Below are 14,955 nucleotides of genomic sequence, written 5' to 3'. Positions count from 1 at the left end.
ATAAAATGTATTTTTTACCCCAAAATTTTTTTATTCAAGTACATTAGGGCCCCACACTTACCTCACCCCCATTGGCACCCCGCCCATGGCGGAGTCGAGCCTTTGCCGGTGCCCAGACGTTGATGTAGAGGCAGTCCTCGGACACATTGGTATTGGGGTTCCAGATCTCCTCGCCGGAGAAGCCAGGGAAGTACTCGTAACTGGGTGCCGGAAAAGAAAGGAGAAGAGAGTTCTTGATTAGCTGGTGACCCATATGCAAATCAAAGGCCGTTTGTCCCCCATCCGCAATTCGGTCATGCCAATTACGTAGAACTAACCAGCTGTGTTATTTATTTTCATTCGGTCTCTCTTCCGTTTTGCCAGCTTTGCTCATACCCTGAGCTGCCCCGCAAATACTGGCACACTCACACACCTCGTACTCCCCCACAATTTGACATAGTTTTTCCGCTTTATAAATGTTGAATCGCTCGAATCGATATCCCTACGCATTCCTACAAAGCACAGCATTTGTCTGCCCGTCTCTATAGATATACCTATTTCTATATGCCGGTGGATGTGTGTGTATGTGAATGCTTAGGTGTGTTTGGCTTCGTGTCCATTAAAATTAACTTTGCCGTTTCGCATAAAAGTAATTTATCACAGACAGAGAGAAGAGGCGATTTCTGTTTCCTACGCCAGCTGCCATTCGCCTTTATCACTATATTTTTCTAATTTCCTTTTGGCTCACACACTTTGATGACTTTTCTTTTGGGGTGCGGAAAAACTTTGGTTCTCCATTTCAAGAGCAAAAGTAAACGAAACCAAATAAGTTTGATTTAATGAATGGGGAAGGAAATAGTTATTTTTTTCTGGTGCATATTTATTAAATATCCATTGCCCTAGAGATTTTCTACTATATTGTATATACAATTTTTATAAGAAAACATTAAAGCATATAGAAGAGTATTTGCCGAGAAATGGTAAGGCTTGAAAAATGATTGGGTCCTTGAAGTTAAATATATTTAATATTGAATCTACATTAGTCGTATGTTTGCGAGCAATATATTGCCGTACCACAAACATTGAAAGGTAAATACAGCGCGATTGCAATTGGCAAAGCCAACATACTGAGTAAAGTTTCGAATTGGCTTTTCTGTTTTCCGTTTTGACCGGCTTTTTGCATGCGGCATGACGTCACTGGCAACAGTTAGGTCAACAGCAAGCTGCCTCTGCAGCCGGGCTGCGATTTTTCATTTCTAGGTCAAATGCAAAAATGGAGCGTACGAGCCCACCTCCTTTCGGACCCCCCAAATATCCGCTAAAGCCAAAGATGAGAAATTGTTTTTAAAAGATAAAATTGTATTCTCACATTTACAATTCTTTAACAAATGTATAACTGGCTAAGCTATTAAAACATAATAAATTATTATTAACATTTTCCTTGTGAATATTGCATTTAAGGTCAAACAATAACGTTTTCTATAAAATTATTCAAAATAGAATTCCTATTCATTTCCTTTTTTCCCCACGATAACATTACGTATACGCACCAAAGCGAGTATTAGAAAAGTACATAAAATTACAACTATATAAAAATAACTCTATTTATGTTTAATTTCCGCTTTTTTATAAAATAATTGACAGCAATTTGCTATGAATAACCATCTTCTCCTTCAGAATGCAGTTAAAATCCAATCTAATCCCCCCCTTTACTCAGATTCCTTCAAAAGCCCCCAGTTTACTTACCGCTCTTGGACGCAGGTGGCGGACAGACGTGTGGCGTCGAGGACGCCGTGCCAGGGCTCCGCCGGCACCGGTTTGCGGAAGCGGAGATCCTCGACGGGCGGCTTGGCGTAGGGGATGCCCGTGTAGACGTGCACCTCTCTGCCCTGCACCGTCACCGAGCGGCCGCGGACGGGTCCGGACGTGGTCTGCACCACCAGGCGGTCGATGACGCCACAGACGCCGGACAGGTGCAGCGATAGCACTAAAACCAGGGGGAGGGGCAGCGAGAGGGGCAGGGGCAGGGGCAAGGACATGGGCAGGAGGCTGCTCTGCCGTACGGAGGCCATGACGCGGATGCGCAGGGCGGCGATGGGTGGCGATGGCGGTGGCGGTGGTGGTGGCGGTGGCGATGGGCGGTGTCCTACTTTGGCCTGACGTCACTGACACTGACCACTGTCTCTGGTGGCGATTCGCGATTTCTGCACGCTGGGTAACTCGGTTAGGAGTTGGTGTTCCTGGCGGATTCGGGATGCCTGCCCGGGGCTGCAAGCCGCATCCACAACTTATTATCCGGTTGAGTTCGCCGCTGCTGCTGCTGCCACAATTGCCACTTGAAGCTGCCGCCCGTGTGTTGCACTACACATTCTCCCGCCGCAGCAGCTTTGGAATCCGGAATCTGGCAACTCGGCACTGGGAATTGGGTTCGAATCTGAATCTGTTTATGGACCTGTTCGGGCGGGGGTTTCAGTTCGCTTTCCTGTGCAGCTGTTGCACTTTTGCAGCGCCCGCTCCGGCTGCTCGGCTTTTGTTCTTCGGCTCCGGCTGTGTTTGAACTGCAAATAGAAGGAACAGGCATTAAACTATTTGTCTGGGCTTCCTGACTGGGTATTTTATTGCTGTGGCTGCACGGTACAAAAATTTAGATATATTTGTTCGGTTAAATGACTTATATGAGTACCCATTACAAATCATTGCTACATATAGTCGTCCGATTTTGTCCAAATTAAACCGTTAATTCCAAAATAATACTCCATCATTAAAAATCGAAGAACTATAAAAAAAATAAAATAGCAAAGCTATAATTTTTTTATATTTTCTTTCGATTGTTCCTATGGGAGCTATATGCTATAGTCGTCCGATCCGGATCGTTTCGATTTATATACTATCTGCAATAGAGAGACAACTTTTGGGAAAGTTATATGCAGATAGCTTGATAGTTTATTGTAAAATAGTACTTATGGATAATTTTACCTGACAATAAAGTCTAGATATAATAATTTTTCTCAGTGCTCTGCCACCGCACTCACACAGACACATGGACGAGTTGACTTGTTGGGTGCTTGTGTCGTCTGCCCCCGTTTGTATGCTGCAATATTTATGTGTTTGCCTTTGGGTTAGTGTGTGTGTGTTTACCACTCGGGCAAAGATGCAAAGCTGCCTCCTTTCTTGGTCTCGGCTTGCATTCAAAACTTTCTGAGTGTCACCTGTATCCGCCCACCACCCATCACCCACCGGTGGGTAACCAGCACACCTGCCACCAACCAAGCCACCAACCAAGCCACTCACCGGATACTCTCGAGTGGCGCATATCGCTCTCTAAGGCTTTGCCTGCAACGTCGTTAAACATATTTTCTTATATGCTTTCATTAGAGTCACTTGACCGATTTAAGCAAATATCTTTTCAAACCAATGCAGTCGGGGTAAGCCCATGGAATCCCGGGGCGTTTTGTGCTAATTTGAAATTTCTGAAGCTGGTCCAATGGCAAAAAAAAACCTGTACAAAACATAAAAAGGTATAACCAAAACTCGATTTCAAAGGCAACCCAATTAAAGTAACAATACAAATGAATACTGGATAGAAAACCTTCATAAATTTGCGTTTGACAAGTATGTATCATATTATAAAATCTTTCGATCTAAAGAAAACTTTGTTTCTTATGATCTTATATTAAAAAGTTTTGTAAGTATATATTATAACTTGTCTACCTTCTGATTTTTACTAAATTCAGAATAATAAACTTGAAAAAATAATGCTAAGCTCTTGTGTAGTTTAGAAAGATCAAATGTTTAAAACATTACAGGAAAAACAGTCGTTTTTCGTTTTCACAAGTTCTTAGCACATGCTAAAATATAAATAAAGTTCCAAATGTGACAACCATCTTACGAAATAAAGTTGTGCTCCCTGATCCCGCGCCGTTTTAGAACATTTTAAATTGGGAAGCTGCTGTTTGGCAGGAAAAACAAACATTTCCCAGTGGAAAATTCCTTTTTTAGTTCACGTCCTTGACGTTTTCAGGTTGCAGCAACTGCTGGCTTCGAATTAAGCCAAGAAACTTGAATTGTGTTCGGCTGAGCCTTGCATGCTGACAGTCCATTAGATGGTGCTCGTGTAATAATACCGCTGCCACGCCCCCTGCAGTTGCACCGCCTTAAGTCTTGGGACCCCTTCTAGATCCCTTTGCTTGGCAACTTGTCTGCATAAGGACAAAGGGACCAGGACCTAGAGGCTTTTGCAGCTGGCGCCGCAGTAATTTAAATGTTATTTAGCCGCGCAATTAAAATGGCATTAAGACGGCACCGAAATGCGAGTTGCAGGCTGGCAATTTAATTCGCTCTCCACCTCCCCCACCTAGGTGCACATTTTAGCTAAATTAGCTCAATTTTCCTCTGGCTCTTTGCATTTTCCCCGAGTTTCCATGGCAACTGTCGCAATCTTTGAGGCGCTTTTCCGAGAGTGTTTCTAAATGGTCGCTGCCTGGTACTCGGGAGATAAGACGTCCTGGCCTAAGTGAATATTTTCTTAATTCTTGCGACTGCAGCAGTTTTTCCCTCTGTTTTCCGGGACGCACTTTTCACTAGAACTTTTCCATAAACATGCGCATTTTTTACCCTGCCCAAAGGAGGGGTTTTTTGAGCGGGCGAAAGACGACCAGAAGTTGTATTTATCTTATTTTATTTTATATCTGCCAGTGCCTGGAAGCTCACAGCTAAAGCGCTTAGTTTTAGCTGACACGAGCCGTTTTTCTTGCTAACTCTGTGTTTATAAAATGTCAACTTCAAACTTGGCTGGAGAAGCCACTGAAATCCAGAGAAGTGTGTTTAACTATAAGAAGCAGTCTAAGTTTAATTCGAGGCAACGGTAGACAAAATTCTGGTCTTGCTGCTTTTTAGCTTAATTCCGGTTCAATAAGTATGGAAAACAATCATTTTTAAATTGAAAATTCGAAATTATCAGAGCTGAAATTAAGCAAAATATTTCTTGACATTCTTGTTAGGAAGAGGAAACCAAATCTTAAATATTTTAATTGAAGTTTAAAATCTGTCTACAGCGTCAACATGCTATTGCTTTTGTATAGTTTTTCTTGTTTCGATTTCGCTTTAGTTTTTTCCCTTTTCCCTGCTGAAATGCTGTCATGGATATGATAACCCACAAAGTGGGACAAGGATAGCCGGAAAATGAGCGTTAGAAAGAGACAGTGGGAGCGCGAAAATTTTAATGACATTCAAATTAAATTATAATTTCAAAAGTTTCGGCGTGCCGGGGGACGGGGAGCGTTGCTGATGACGACGATGACAAGGACACAGGTGAAAGGCACCGCCCACCCACAATCCCCGCCCCCTTTTCCCAACCCAACACCCCCACCCCTTTGCTCATGCGGGTCAGCTTTGTTGGCCAAAGGTCACAGCGACAGCAGAAAGGAAAAAAGGTTTGGCCAGCCCCCAACGACCCCCTCTCTGCTCCCAATCAACTTTCTTTATTTTCCCCATTTTCCCACCTTCCCACTTTCACCGCCGCCATCGATTGTTTATTTCGTTTGCTCTTGTTTTCAAAATTTGGCAAATGCTGAAAAACATGGCAAACGACAAAACGAACGGTAAAACCCAAAGGGTAAACAACACAAAAGCAAACGAAACAAAAACAAAGACGAGAGACACCGAAAATGGCGGAGGAAAAAGAGAAAAGTCGGAAAAGCGGGGGAGTAGGGAAAAAGTTAACTGTGTTTTGTTTGTGTTTTCATTTTTGTTTACGGGCTTGTGATGTTTGGCATTCATGTTTTTTCTATGATATTATTTTTTTTTCCTTGTTTGTATGAATATCAAGACAAATACATAAAAAATAATTGCAAACCTTTTTTTAAACAATATTTTTAAGAGCTAACAAAAAAAGGATCCCAGAAAAATTGTTTACAAATTGTCTAGGAATAAGCTGTTTTCTTAACCAAAAAATATTTTAAAATTTTATAAGATTTTTTAGAGTTTCCCACAACCGACTTATAAAGAAAGTGGAATTGAGTTTTAGTATTTAAATATATATACTTCAACAATAGCTTACTTATTATGGGCCACCGAAAAGCATATTTTGTTCCTAGATCTGACTGCCTAGCTACCATTTTGGCAGTGTATAAGGTGTCTGTTTTAATTGATGAGTTGAAGAGGGTAGTGACGGACAGGTAGACCGTCAGTCAGCGACGCTTAATTGGTACCAGAGGGTAAATCAAGAAGTGAGGGATTGATGTCTATTATGGACTGAATACCTAAGGAGCTGTTGGCTTAAAAAATTTCTCTTATGCTGACGATTGCTTAAGGCAAGACATTATTCCCTGAAGAAAATCAAAAATAGAATCATTTTCAGGAGAGTGACAGAGTTAAAGCTACGTGTATTACATTTGTATCTCACTAAGCAAATCTTACCTAATGTTTTCCAGGCCATTTCCCTGCATTCTTTTCCGGTTTTTAAACCGCCAAGCAATCATTAAACCCCGAAAAATATGGCCATCTGCTTTAATGAGGCACAATCATCATCAAGTTTTCACTGACCATTTGACCTTTTCATTTGCCGGGCGACAGGACTCAGATCACAGGCCTTTAGCCCGGCCATTCGGCGAATGTCTGGCGCCAGGAAAACTATAAAATAAATGCTCGGGCGTGGCGCAGAGGCAGAGAAACCCAAGAACCAGGAACTTACGTTCATCTTACGATAGAAACTGCTCAGAATTTAAATAATTTTCTTTGAAGTATCTTGAAACTTTTAATAACGATTAATTCCTGTGCTTTAGTAATATAAATATTAATATACATATAAAGACTTAGCCATTTTGATCCAAACTTGTATCCTTATTGTTGCGACCAAAAAACTTTTTTAGTGGATTGGGCAACGGAAACCGATTTGTTTTTAAATGGAACTCAAGTTTTGAAAATGCAGATATTAATCACTTTCAAACTAGCAGTCTAACCAAAGACTCCATTGCTGCAGGAATGCATTCTAATTCACTTTCTTTGTTAGAAGAAACACCCCATTGAAAATATAAAATCTTTTCATTGTCTTTATATGGAGGTGGTTTTATTTTCGGTCTTATATATTATAAATGTTACAAACTATACTACAAAAATTAAAATGTTTGCATTACAAACAAAACAAATAATTAATTAATTTAAAATGAACTTAAAAGTCAATGAAAGCTACAGTAGTTTTTTTTTAAACAAAAAGTAGTATATAGAAAATAAGAGAAGTCAGAAGTTTATAATTGGTTTTCATGGAACTTTTCAATTAATAACAATAAACAAAGCTTTACAAATTTCTGTGGAATTTGCTGAGTTCGATTTTATTGTGTAATTGCTGAAAACTAAGCAATGAAACTACGTAGAGTCCCACTAATACGTCAAAATTGCACAGCATGAGACGAAAAAACTGTGGGCCTGAGGAGGCAGCCAGTAGCGCTTAGTTTTTTATTGCATGGCGCCGCATGTGGCGGCTGCGGCGATTGAAGTGACCCCCTCAAAGGGGGGTGGAAGCGGGAAGATGGGCGGTGGTCTGGTGTTTGGTGGCGAGGGATTGCAGGAGGTGGCAGTGGGTGGCGCCGGCACTACGTCCGGTGCACGAGTTTGGCTTTAGTGGCTCTCGCCCGTCACCGGGGCTCGTTAACGCTGAGACGCTCAATTTAGCGCGACTTATTCAGGTTCGCGCTCCGCTTGCCTCCGCTTGCGCCCGTGTGACTGACCTTGATGATATCACCACAGCCATGTCGTCGTGGCCATCGTCATCCCAGGCCGCAGTTCCCTTCCTGTTGCCTTTCCGCTCCCAAGCCCACACGGAGAAAATTGGCAAAAACACATCGTTTTCCTCTAAAACATTTTTACTCACAAAACGTTTTAATTTTTAACTGGCTATAGCTGGATCATATATCTTCATATATAACACGCTACAAATTTTAAATCATTAAAGCAATATTTAATGTTTAAATGAGTGTAATAAGTTAATTTAAACTCTTTAAAAAACTACATATTTCAGTTGATATATTAGAAAGGACATATTCCTTAAAACTCTATCATACACATTAATTATTTTGACCCACTAATGAGTTAAAAAAAAAAGTATACACAAGATGGATATATATAATTAATTTAAAATAAATGAAATATTATATCTCTCAGTTAAATTTTGTTAAATCGTCCATCAAAGTTTCAATTCAAAGTTTCACTTAATCTGTCCTACCTTACTGAAAAATTATATATATTATATAATTTGTTTGAAATAAATTGCAACAATTACTTATAATTAACTTGTAAGCTTGTCAAGTTAGGATAAAGATATTTAGATACAACAAGATATTCTATAATAAGCTTATCAAAGTTGTGTGTGTAGTATTGCTAACTATTTTACCCCAGTTCCTAGTTGTTGATTAATCTTAATCACTTTTTCTCCGTGCAGGCCAAGACATGTGCGAATCTCTCTCGGGCGAGCTGCCTGCTCACACGATTCTAGCCCACAAGCACACACAGAACCGCCACCGCCCCCGTTCCTGCCCCTTGCCCCTTGCCCCTGCCCTTGGTGTCGATGTCTTGGGCCTCGGCCTCTTCGGTGGGTGTGCTGCACCTAAAGCCGAAATAAAAAATCAATAATCGGGGAATGACAAGTCAACAGCCAACAGCAGCTGAGCTGAACTCAGGCGAAGCCGCCATTTCTGACTGCTCCTGACTCCAACACACCACACACACCACACACACAGAGGCGCGGAAAAAAAGGCATGTGTGCGGGTGTTTGTATTTTTTCGGGGGCCAAAGTTGTATATTAAGTAACCTAAGTGAGCTGGGTAGTCCCCGGGACACGTACTCGGCACACGACCCAAAAACGTGCACCGCAGGTCTCGACTCGAATTTATGGCAGTTTCGCTTCTTATTTATGTATTTTTCAACTTGCAGTTGGTTATGAAATATATAGAGTCGTTAACCTAGAGAGAATGCAAAACCCTGGAAAGAAATGGAACGCTGAGAGATGAAGTAGAACCAGCAGATGATATACGATTTGGTAATGGAATTTTAAAGAGGGCGACCAGAAGATAAATAATCTAAAACGAGCGAAAGAATATTTTAACTTTAATGTACAACATTTTATTTATTTTTCAATTGAAATAAAATTTAGTTAATTAAATATTATCGACATTTTAATAAAACCCCAAAAGTTGTAAAGCTAAAATTGTACAGAGCATATTGAATGTTACTTCGGATGCACACTTTACTAAAATATCAATAATCAGCTTGAATATAAAGTATACGCCATGAGGACGCTAGCTCTCTGGCCTGAATGATTATGAATACTCAACATTGAATCCCTGATGGTCGGTCCTTTGCGATCCCTTTGTCCCTTTTCAACTGATGATGCTGTAAAATGTCAAATGTGAGTGCTGCTTTCATATGAAATGACGCAAGAAATAAAAGCGTTCGCTTTTGGGGCGCCACTGCCAAAGGGCAAGCATCCATCCATCCAACCATCCAAGTACACAATGCCAATGACTGGCCTGCCCAGTGACGTCACGGCCATAGGTCCCTGCACATATATGTATTTTCTGACCACAAAATGCCGACAAGAGACCCAGCAGAATAGCAATGTTCGGCTTTGTTGGTTTGGTTACCTCAGGCAGGTTAATTAATCGCACGGAACGTCATCAGCATCCGGAGCGCTCTGAATACGTTGCGCATACGACCTGTGAAACGTCCTACACAACTACCAAGTTTGGATCGATTTGAGCTTGAATAGCTGCATAATGCAATCGGTGCATCAACAACACGCATCATCGAGCAACAAAAACAGAAACAACAAAGTCAACAATCAATATTGATGCGATGCTTGTGAAGATAACAGACTTGGATGCTGCTCCCCCGATAATTATGCTCATAAAAGCGTAAGAGTTATAATTGGGCTGCTTATTACAATAATCAGAGCGCTGGCTGTCGGGGCCATAGAAAGTGGAACTGAGGCCTGGGCACCATCCATACACCATATCATTGGGTGTGTGTGCTCGTGTGCCTTTGCCTGACTTATTCAATTTATAGCAGCAGCCAAATTGCAGCCACAGCAACAATTACAGCAATCACGGCAACAAAAGCAACAACAATATGCGAAAAATTAAGTGGAAAACACGCTGGAAATTAAATTGAATTTTAATTGGCCCACGCATCAATAATTTGTAATTTGTTACAATAATTACAAAGTTATTTAATATTTATGTTGACTCGTCGCTTGTCAATTAGTCTGGCTCATGCAATTAGGGTTGATTAAAAAATTATACTTTCTGCTAAGTACTTTCACTGGTCAACAACAAAAAAACACAAATTAAAATATATTGGTTTTCTGATTTAAAACGAAAATTCCGTCAACTCATTAATTATGTTTAAAACTTGATTACGGCTTTACGTTTCAATTCATCTCATTGTTTTCCTTTTACCACGTTTCATAAAAAGTTAAACTAAATTAATGGCATTGAGTTTCAATTGACTAAAAAAATACAAAATTTAACATAATATGAATTTTCATAAATAAGAAGAGATTTAAGTTTGTTGCAAAAAGGTAAGCAATTATATTATCAATTATGTCCGCAAATACTTAATTGACTTAAATTTAAAATTTCCCTGCACGAAATAGTTAAAAATAAATCAAATTTTATGTTTCTGCATTTTCAAAACATTTTGCTGGATTTTTCCAATAATTATACTTTCAACGTTGATCAAAGAAACAAATTTAAACACTACAAATGCAAAATTAAATAGAATTAGAACGACGACTTTTCGCAGCGTTAATGTTATTCAACTTTAATCTGTGCATGTTAAAGCAAAGCCAGCGTTGGTAACACCGGCGATAACAACAGCGACAATCTCACTGAGCGATTTACAGGCAAAGCTTGGCGCATACAATCACACTAAAATCGCGCATACGCCGCGTATTCCCCAAGACACAGCAGAACTTCGCATTTGTTTGCCTTTGAGTGGCACATGCGCCACACTTGGCACTTGCTTTTATTTTACCCTGGGTTGCTTTTAATGCCCAGAGCACCAGGGCTAACACACACGCGCGCAGACAGACACACATCAAGCCGCTTATTCCCAGTACACGTCACGGGCTCAATGCGTGTGTGTGCGTGTGTGTGTGCTTATAAGTGATTATCTGCCTGTAAAAATGGCGTAGAAAGTAGGAGCTTATATTCCCATACTCTGATGCGCATTTCTCAACGTAACGGGTTATAAAGTACTTTAAAATTGTTTATTTGTTTAGCCGAAACATGCTGTTTATCGTAAACACATTCTTCACTTATCTTCTCCATTTTGATAATGTCATTTAAAAATGAATATTTGCAAACAATATCAATATAAAATAAGCTATAAGACTATTTTATTCAAATGTAAAGTCATGATTAGGAATTAAGAAGACCAACTGATTTATGTATATTTCCAAGAAATGTATATTTTTAAATTTATTAGAGACTGTTTTCTTCCTGAAAGTTGATGTTTTCAGTTTTTGAACCACTTTAAGCAGACATTTAATTTAACCAAGAAAATGCAAAACAACCGAAATGAAGTCGCCTGAGTTTCGCAATCCTATGTGCCATGTTATTGCAACTGATTCTCCTGATTCTTAGTAAAACCAATAAAATCTAATGAGACTGCAGCAGACAACAAATAGCGTTATTATCGCCAAGCAATGGCCAAGAGGGAAACACCAACATTCAGACGGCAAAACCACAAGAAAACTCATAAAAGTAGCTAGAGCACAGACATATAAAAGGATCGCATAAAACTAATGTTAAACAATTCCCTTCTGCCCCTGTTTCTGTCCTTTGTCTGCTGTTTTTTGCTTTCTTTTTTCTGTTTTCCGTTTGTGTTGCGTGAGTTTCGGTCTGGTTTGGTTAGTTTGTGTTCAATTCGGTAGGTTTCGGGTCTTTCATCGCCCATCGTCATCGCCGGACCCTTAAGACAATGATGGCTGGCCGAAAGCCCACGAGGATATGCAATAAAACTGCGTTTTAATGCTGCTCCAACGGACAAGAAACGACCCATTTACCGAGCTGGCTTGTTCTTATACGAATTAAGAAACACTCAGCTTAGGATATGAATACTTGTAACGACGGTACAAACATAAATGTATTTTGTACATGATTTTAAAGTCTTGTCAATAAAATGTTTTAATTTAAATGATCTTCGAAATATAGGTTTAAAGGATGTAGATTCTTTTGATCTACTATTTCCGTAGGCTTCTAAATATCAATAAAATTAAATTATAAATTTAAATTATTAATTTAAAAAAAAAAATAAAATTTATAAAGATAAGCAAAAGTGTCTTATTCGAAAATGTAAGCTTTTATTTTGCCAGGATATACAGCACTTTGTATTACAGAAATCTAACGTCAATAGGACTTTCTTAGAAATAAGGAATTTCGGATGAGAAACTTTTTCTTTGGCCATCCCTTAGCTCGTCATTCAATATTCATATTAGCCGAGGGTATAAAACTGTCCCCTTTGTTTCAATTTTATTGCTGGCTTTTTATGCTCGCCTGTTTGCTTGTCCTTCGCATTGTTTTATGGCATTTTATTTGCATATTTTCGCGTGTTGCCCACCCGGTACACGTATAAAAGACTTTTATGAGTTTGTCGATTCTCCGTGAAATGCAAAAGGAGCCAAGTGGAAAAGCGTTGCACTCCCCACGGACTGCAGGGCAACTCCTGTTCCTTGGTTCCTTAGTTCCTTGGTTGCCGAGAGGCAAGTTCTGCCTGCCATTTGAGTTTCGGCTTTCAGCGTTCCGTGAATTATTTGACGGGGCACAAAATATTTGGAAAAATACACGAAAAATGGCATGGAGAGGGGTGCCCAAACGCAAACGAAAAAGTGTAAAACAATTCTCAAGTGTTTCACGCTTTAAGCCTTGCGCCTTTTGCTTGTTTGCTTTGTGTGTGGCGAGTGCTGTTTGCCGTGTGTTTGGTGTTTTGTGCTCGACCTTTTTGTTTGTGAAGCCCAAAGCATAAATTCAACACAAAGAACACAGCCGGAGTTCCCACGCCCGGCGGTCTCCTTTGTGATTTAATCATTTTTTTTTGCAACTGATTCAATTAACTTAAACATCTCATGCCGTATTTTTTTGTGCTAGGCACCACGAAATTGCACTTTCCCTCGACGCAAAAGATATGCCACAATTGCAGGCCAGTGGACGGGTGCATTGTGCGTGGAATTGATGGATTCGGTTGGATAATGGATAAACAGTGATAAACGGAAGTCCGCAGCAGCGGCATTAAATTATACATAATTCCTGGAGGCAAACAAATGACAAATTGAATTAATGGCATTTGAATTGTTAAGCAATGCTATGTTGCCTATTGAAATTAACGACACCAGGGAAATATGTATTGACCAGAAATTATACAAATTCATTATATTTTCTGTTTTTATAATAATTTAACAATAACTTATAAATATAAATGAACGGTCATTTGTTATAATTGATTTTGATTTAAGCTTATGCTCAATTTTCTGTTCAGCTTTTTGGCAGTGAAATATCCGTTATTCGTTATTTATAGAGCCTATATTTTTATTCGGAAATTCATAAAACATATATCAATTTATGCTATCTATCATATAAAGATTTTTCTCCATTTTTAAACCAGAAAATATGTAAAAATAAATATAAATATCTTATCCCCTGCCAAAATCAGATATACATTAAATAATCGGACAACAAAAATATTTAACTTAATAACCGAAGTGCATATATATAATTGGTTTGACTCTTGTACAACACAAACAGAAAAAGCTAATATATTTTTGGACTTCTGTTGGAAAAATAGTGAAGCCAAATTTATGTTTGAAGAGTAATCAAAATAATATAAAAAAACAGAATTAATGCTTGATTTGTTTGAACGAAAATACTGTATAAAAATAAACTAAGGAATACAAATTTTATGTTACAATCTCCATAAAAACGGATGAACATTCGTACTGTGAACGAAAAACGTGTAACAAAATATAAAATAATTGTGTAATAAAAGCGCATATATATACATATATATATATATATGTATGCAACATAAATCTCAATCACGAATGCAGTTCACAGACCCATAAAAAAATAACCATAACCATATCAGACACCTAAAGCCCAGCAAACTAGTTGGTCGCATTTTAGCGCTCCCATGGATACATAGATACAAATGTATCTTTGGCCGCGGTATGTAAATAGGGGGACTAGTCAAAAAAAAACGGAATAGGACAGAAACTGCAGCTAAAGCAAACTCAACTCAGCCCAGCACGCAATCGCACGAATCTGGGCAACTAATCAGCGTTTGTACCTAATAAGCCGCCGGTGGATGATGACGCGATGATCATGGGATGATGATGATGATGCTGCATGATATGAGCGGATTATGGTGGCTAGTGTATAGTGGATAGTGAACAGTAAACCGTGTGTGTTTGGGTTAAGTGTGATAAATCGACAGTTGAATTAAGCGACATGTGGGCGACTGGGAGAGTATGCGAGAAATTGTGCGGCTGGGAATCAAGCGAAATATTTACACACACCCGAGTTAAGCGCACTCACGCACTCGGGCACACAATAATCGAAAGAAATGAAAAAAGATATGCCGATGCACTGAAAGAAATAAATAAGACTGGGTCTGTCCCCAGCAATTTAAATTATTAAATTAAAATTTTAATCAGACTACTCAGTTAACTTATCTATCTTATAAGTATTTCACCAATATAACCCATTTAATCGGAGGGAATGTGTTTCAATAGTTGTATTTGTGTAGACAATTTTTATTGTTTTTGCTGGCCTTAAATTTAACTACTTATACATTTTTCTGTAACATGTTGAAATATAATAACAAATATTTTGTTCTGTGTGACGACGAAAGAAAGAATAAAGTAAAAGTGTCTTTTCATCAGAATTTTAAATGTGCTCGCCCTCGATGTGAGTTGCCAAAAAGTGTGTA

General features: G+C 39.1%; 1 protein-coding gene across 3 annotated transcripts in view; it reads right to left on the bottom strand.

Moving 5' to 3' along the window:
- LOC108134785 (acetylcholinesterase) overlaps window positions 1–14,955 on the bottom strand; it is a 33,780-nt gene that overhangs the window by 17,652 nt on the left and 1,173 nt on the right. For all 3 annotated transcript variants that reach the window (XM_041709154.1, XM_041709153.1, XM_017255237.2), the window contains 2 exons: window positions 1,726–2,537; window positions 62–200 (listed from right to left, as the gene is read on the bottom strand). In XM_041709154.1, coding sequence (XP_041565088.1) covers window positions 62–200; window positions 1,726–2,051 — 465 coding nt within the window. In that variant the 5' untranslated portion in view covers window positions 2,052–2,537. The remainder of the gene's footprint in view (window positions 1–61; window positions 201–1,725; window positions 2,538–14,955) is intronic.

The sequence above is a fragment of the Drosophila elegans genome, unplaced genomic scaffold (genome assembly GCF_018152505.1).
Source record: "Drosophila elegans isolate 14027-0461.03 unplaced genomic scaffold, ASM1815250v1 contig_476, whole genome shotgun sequence".
In the NCBI taxonomy this organism is placed as follows: Eukaryota; Metazoa; Arthropoda; class Insecta; order Diptera; family Drosophilidae; genus Drosophila; species Drosophila elegans.
Note: the sequence above shows the minus strand (reverse complement) of the source record. Positions and strands in the feature narration are given on the sequence as shown.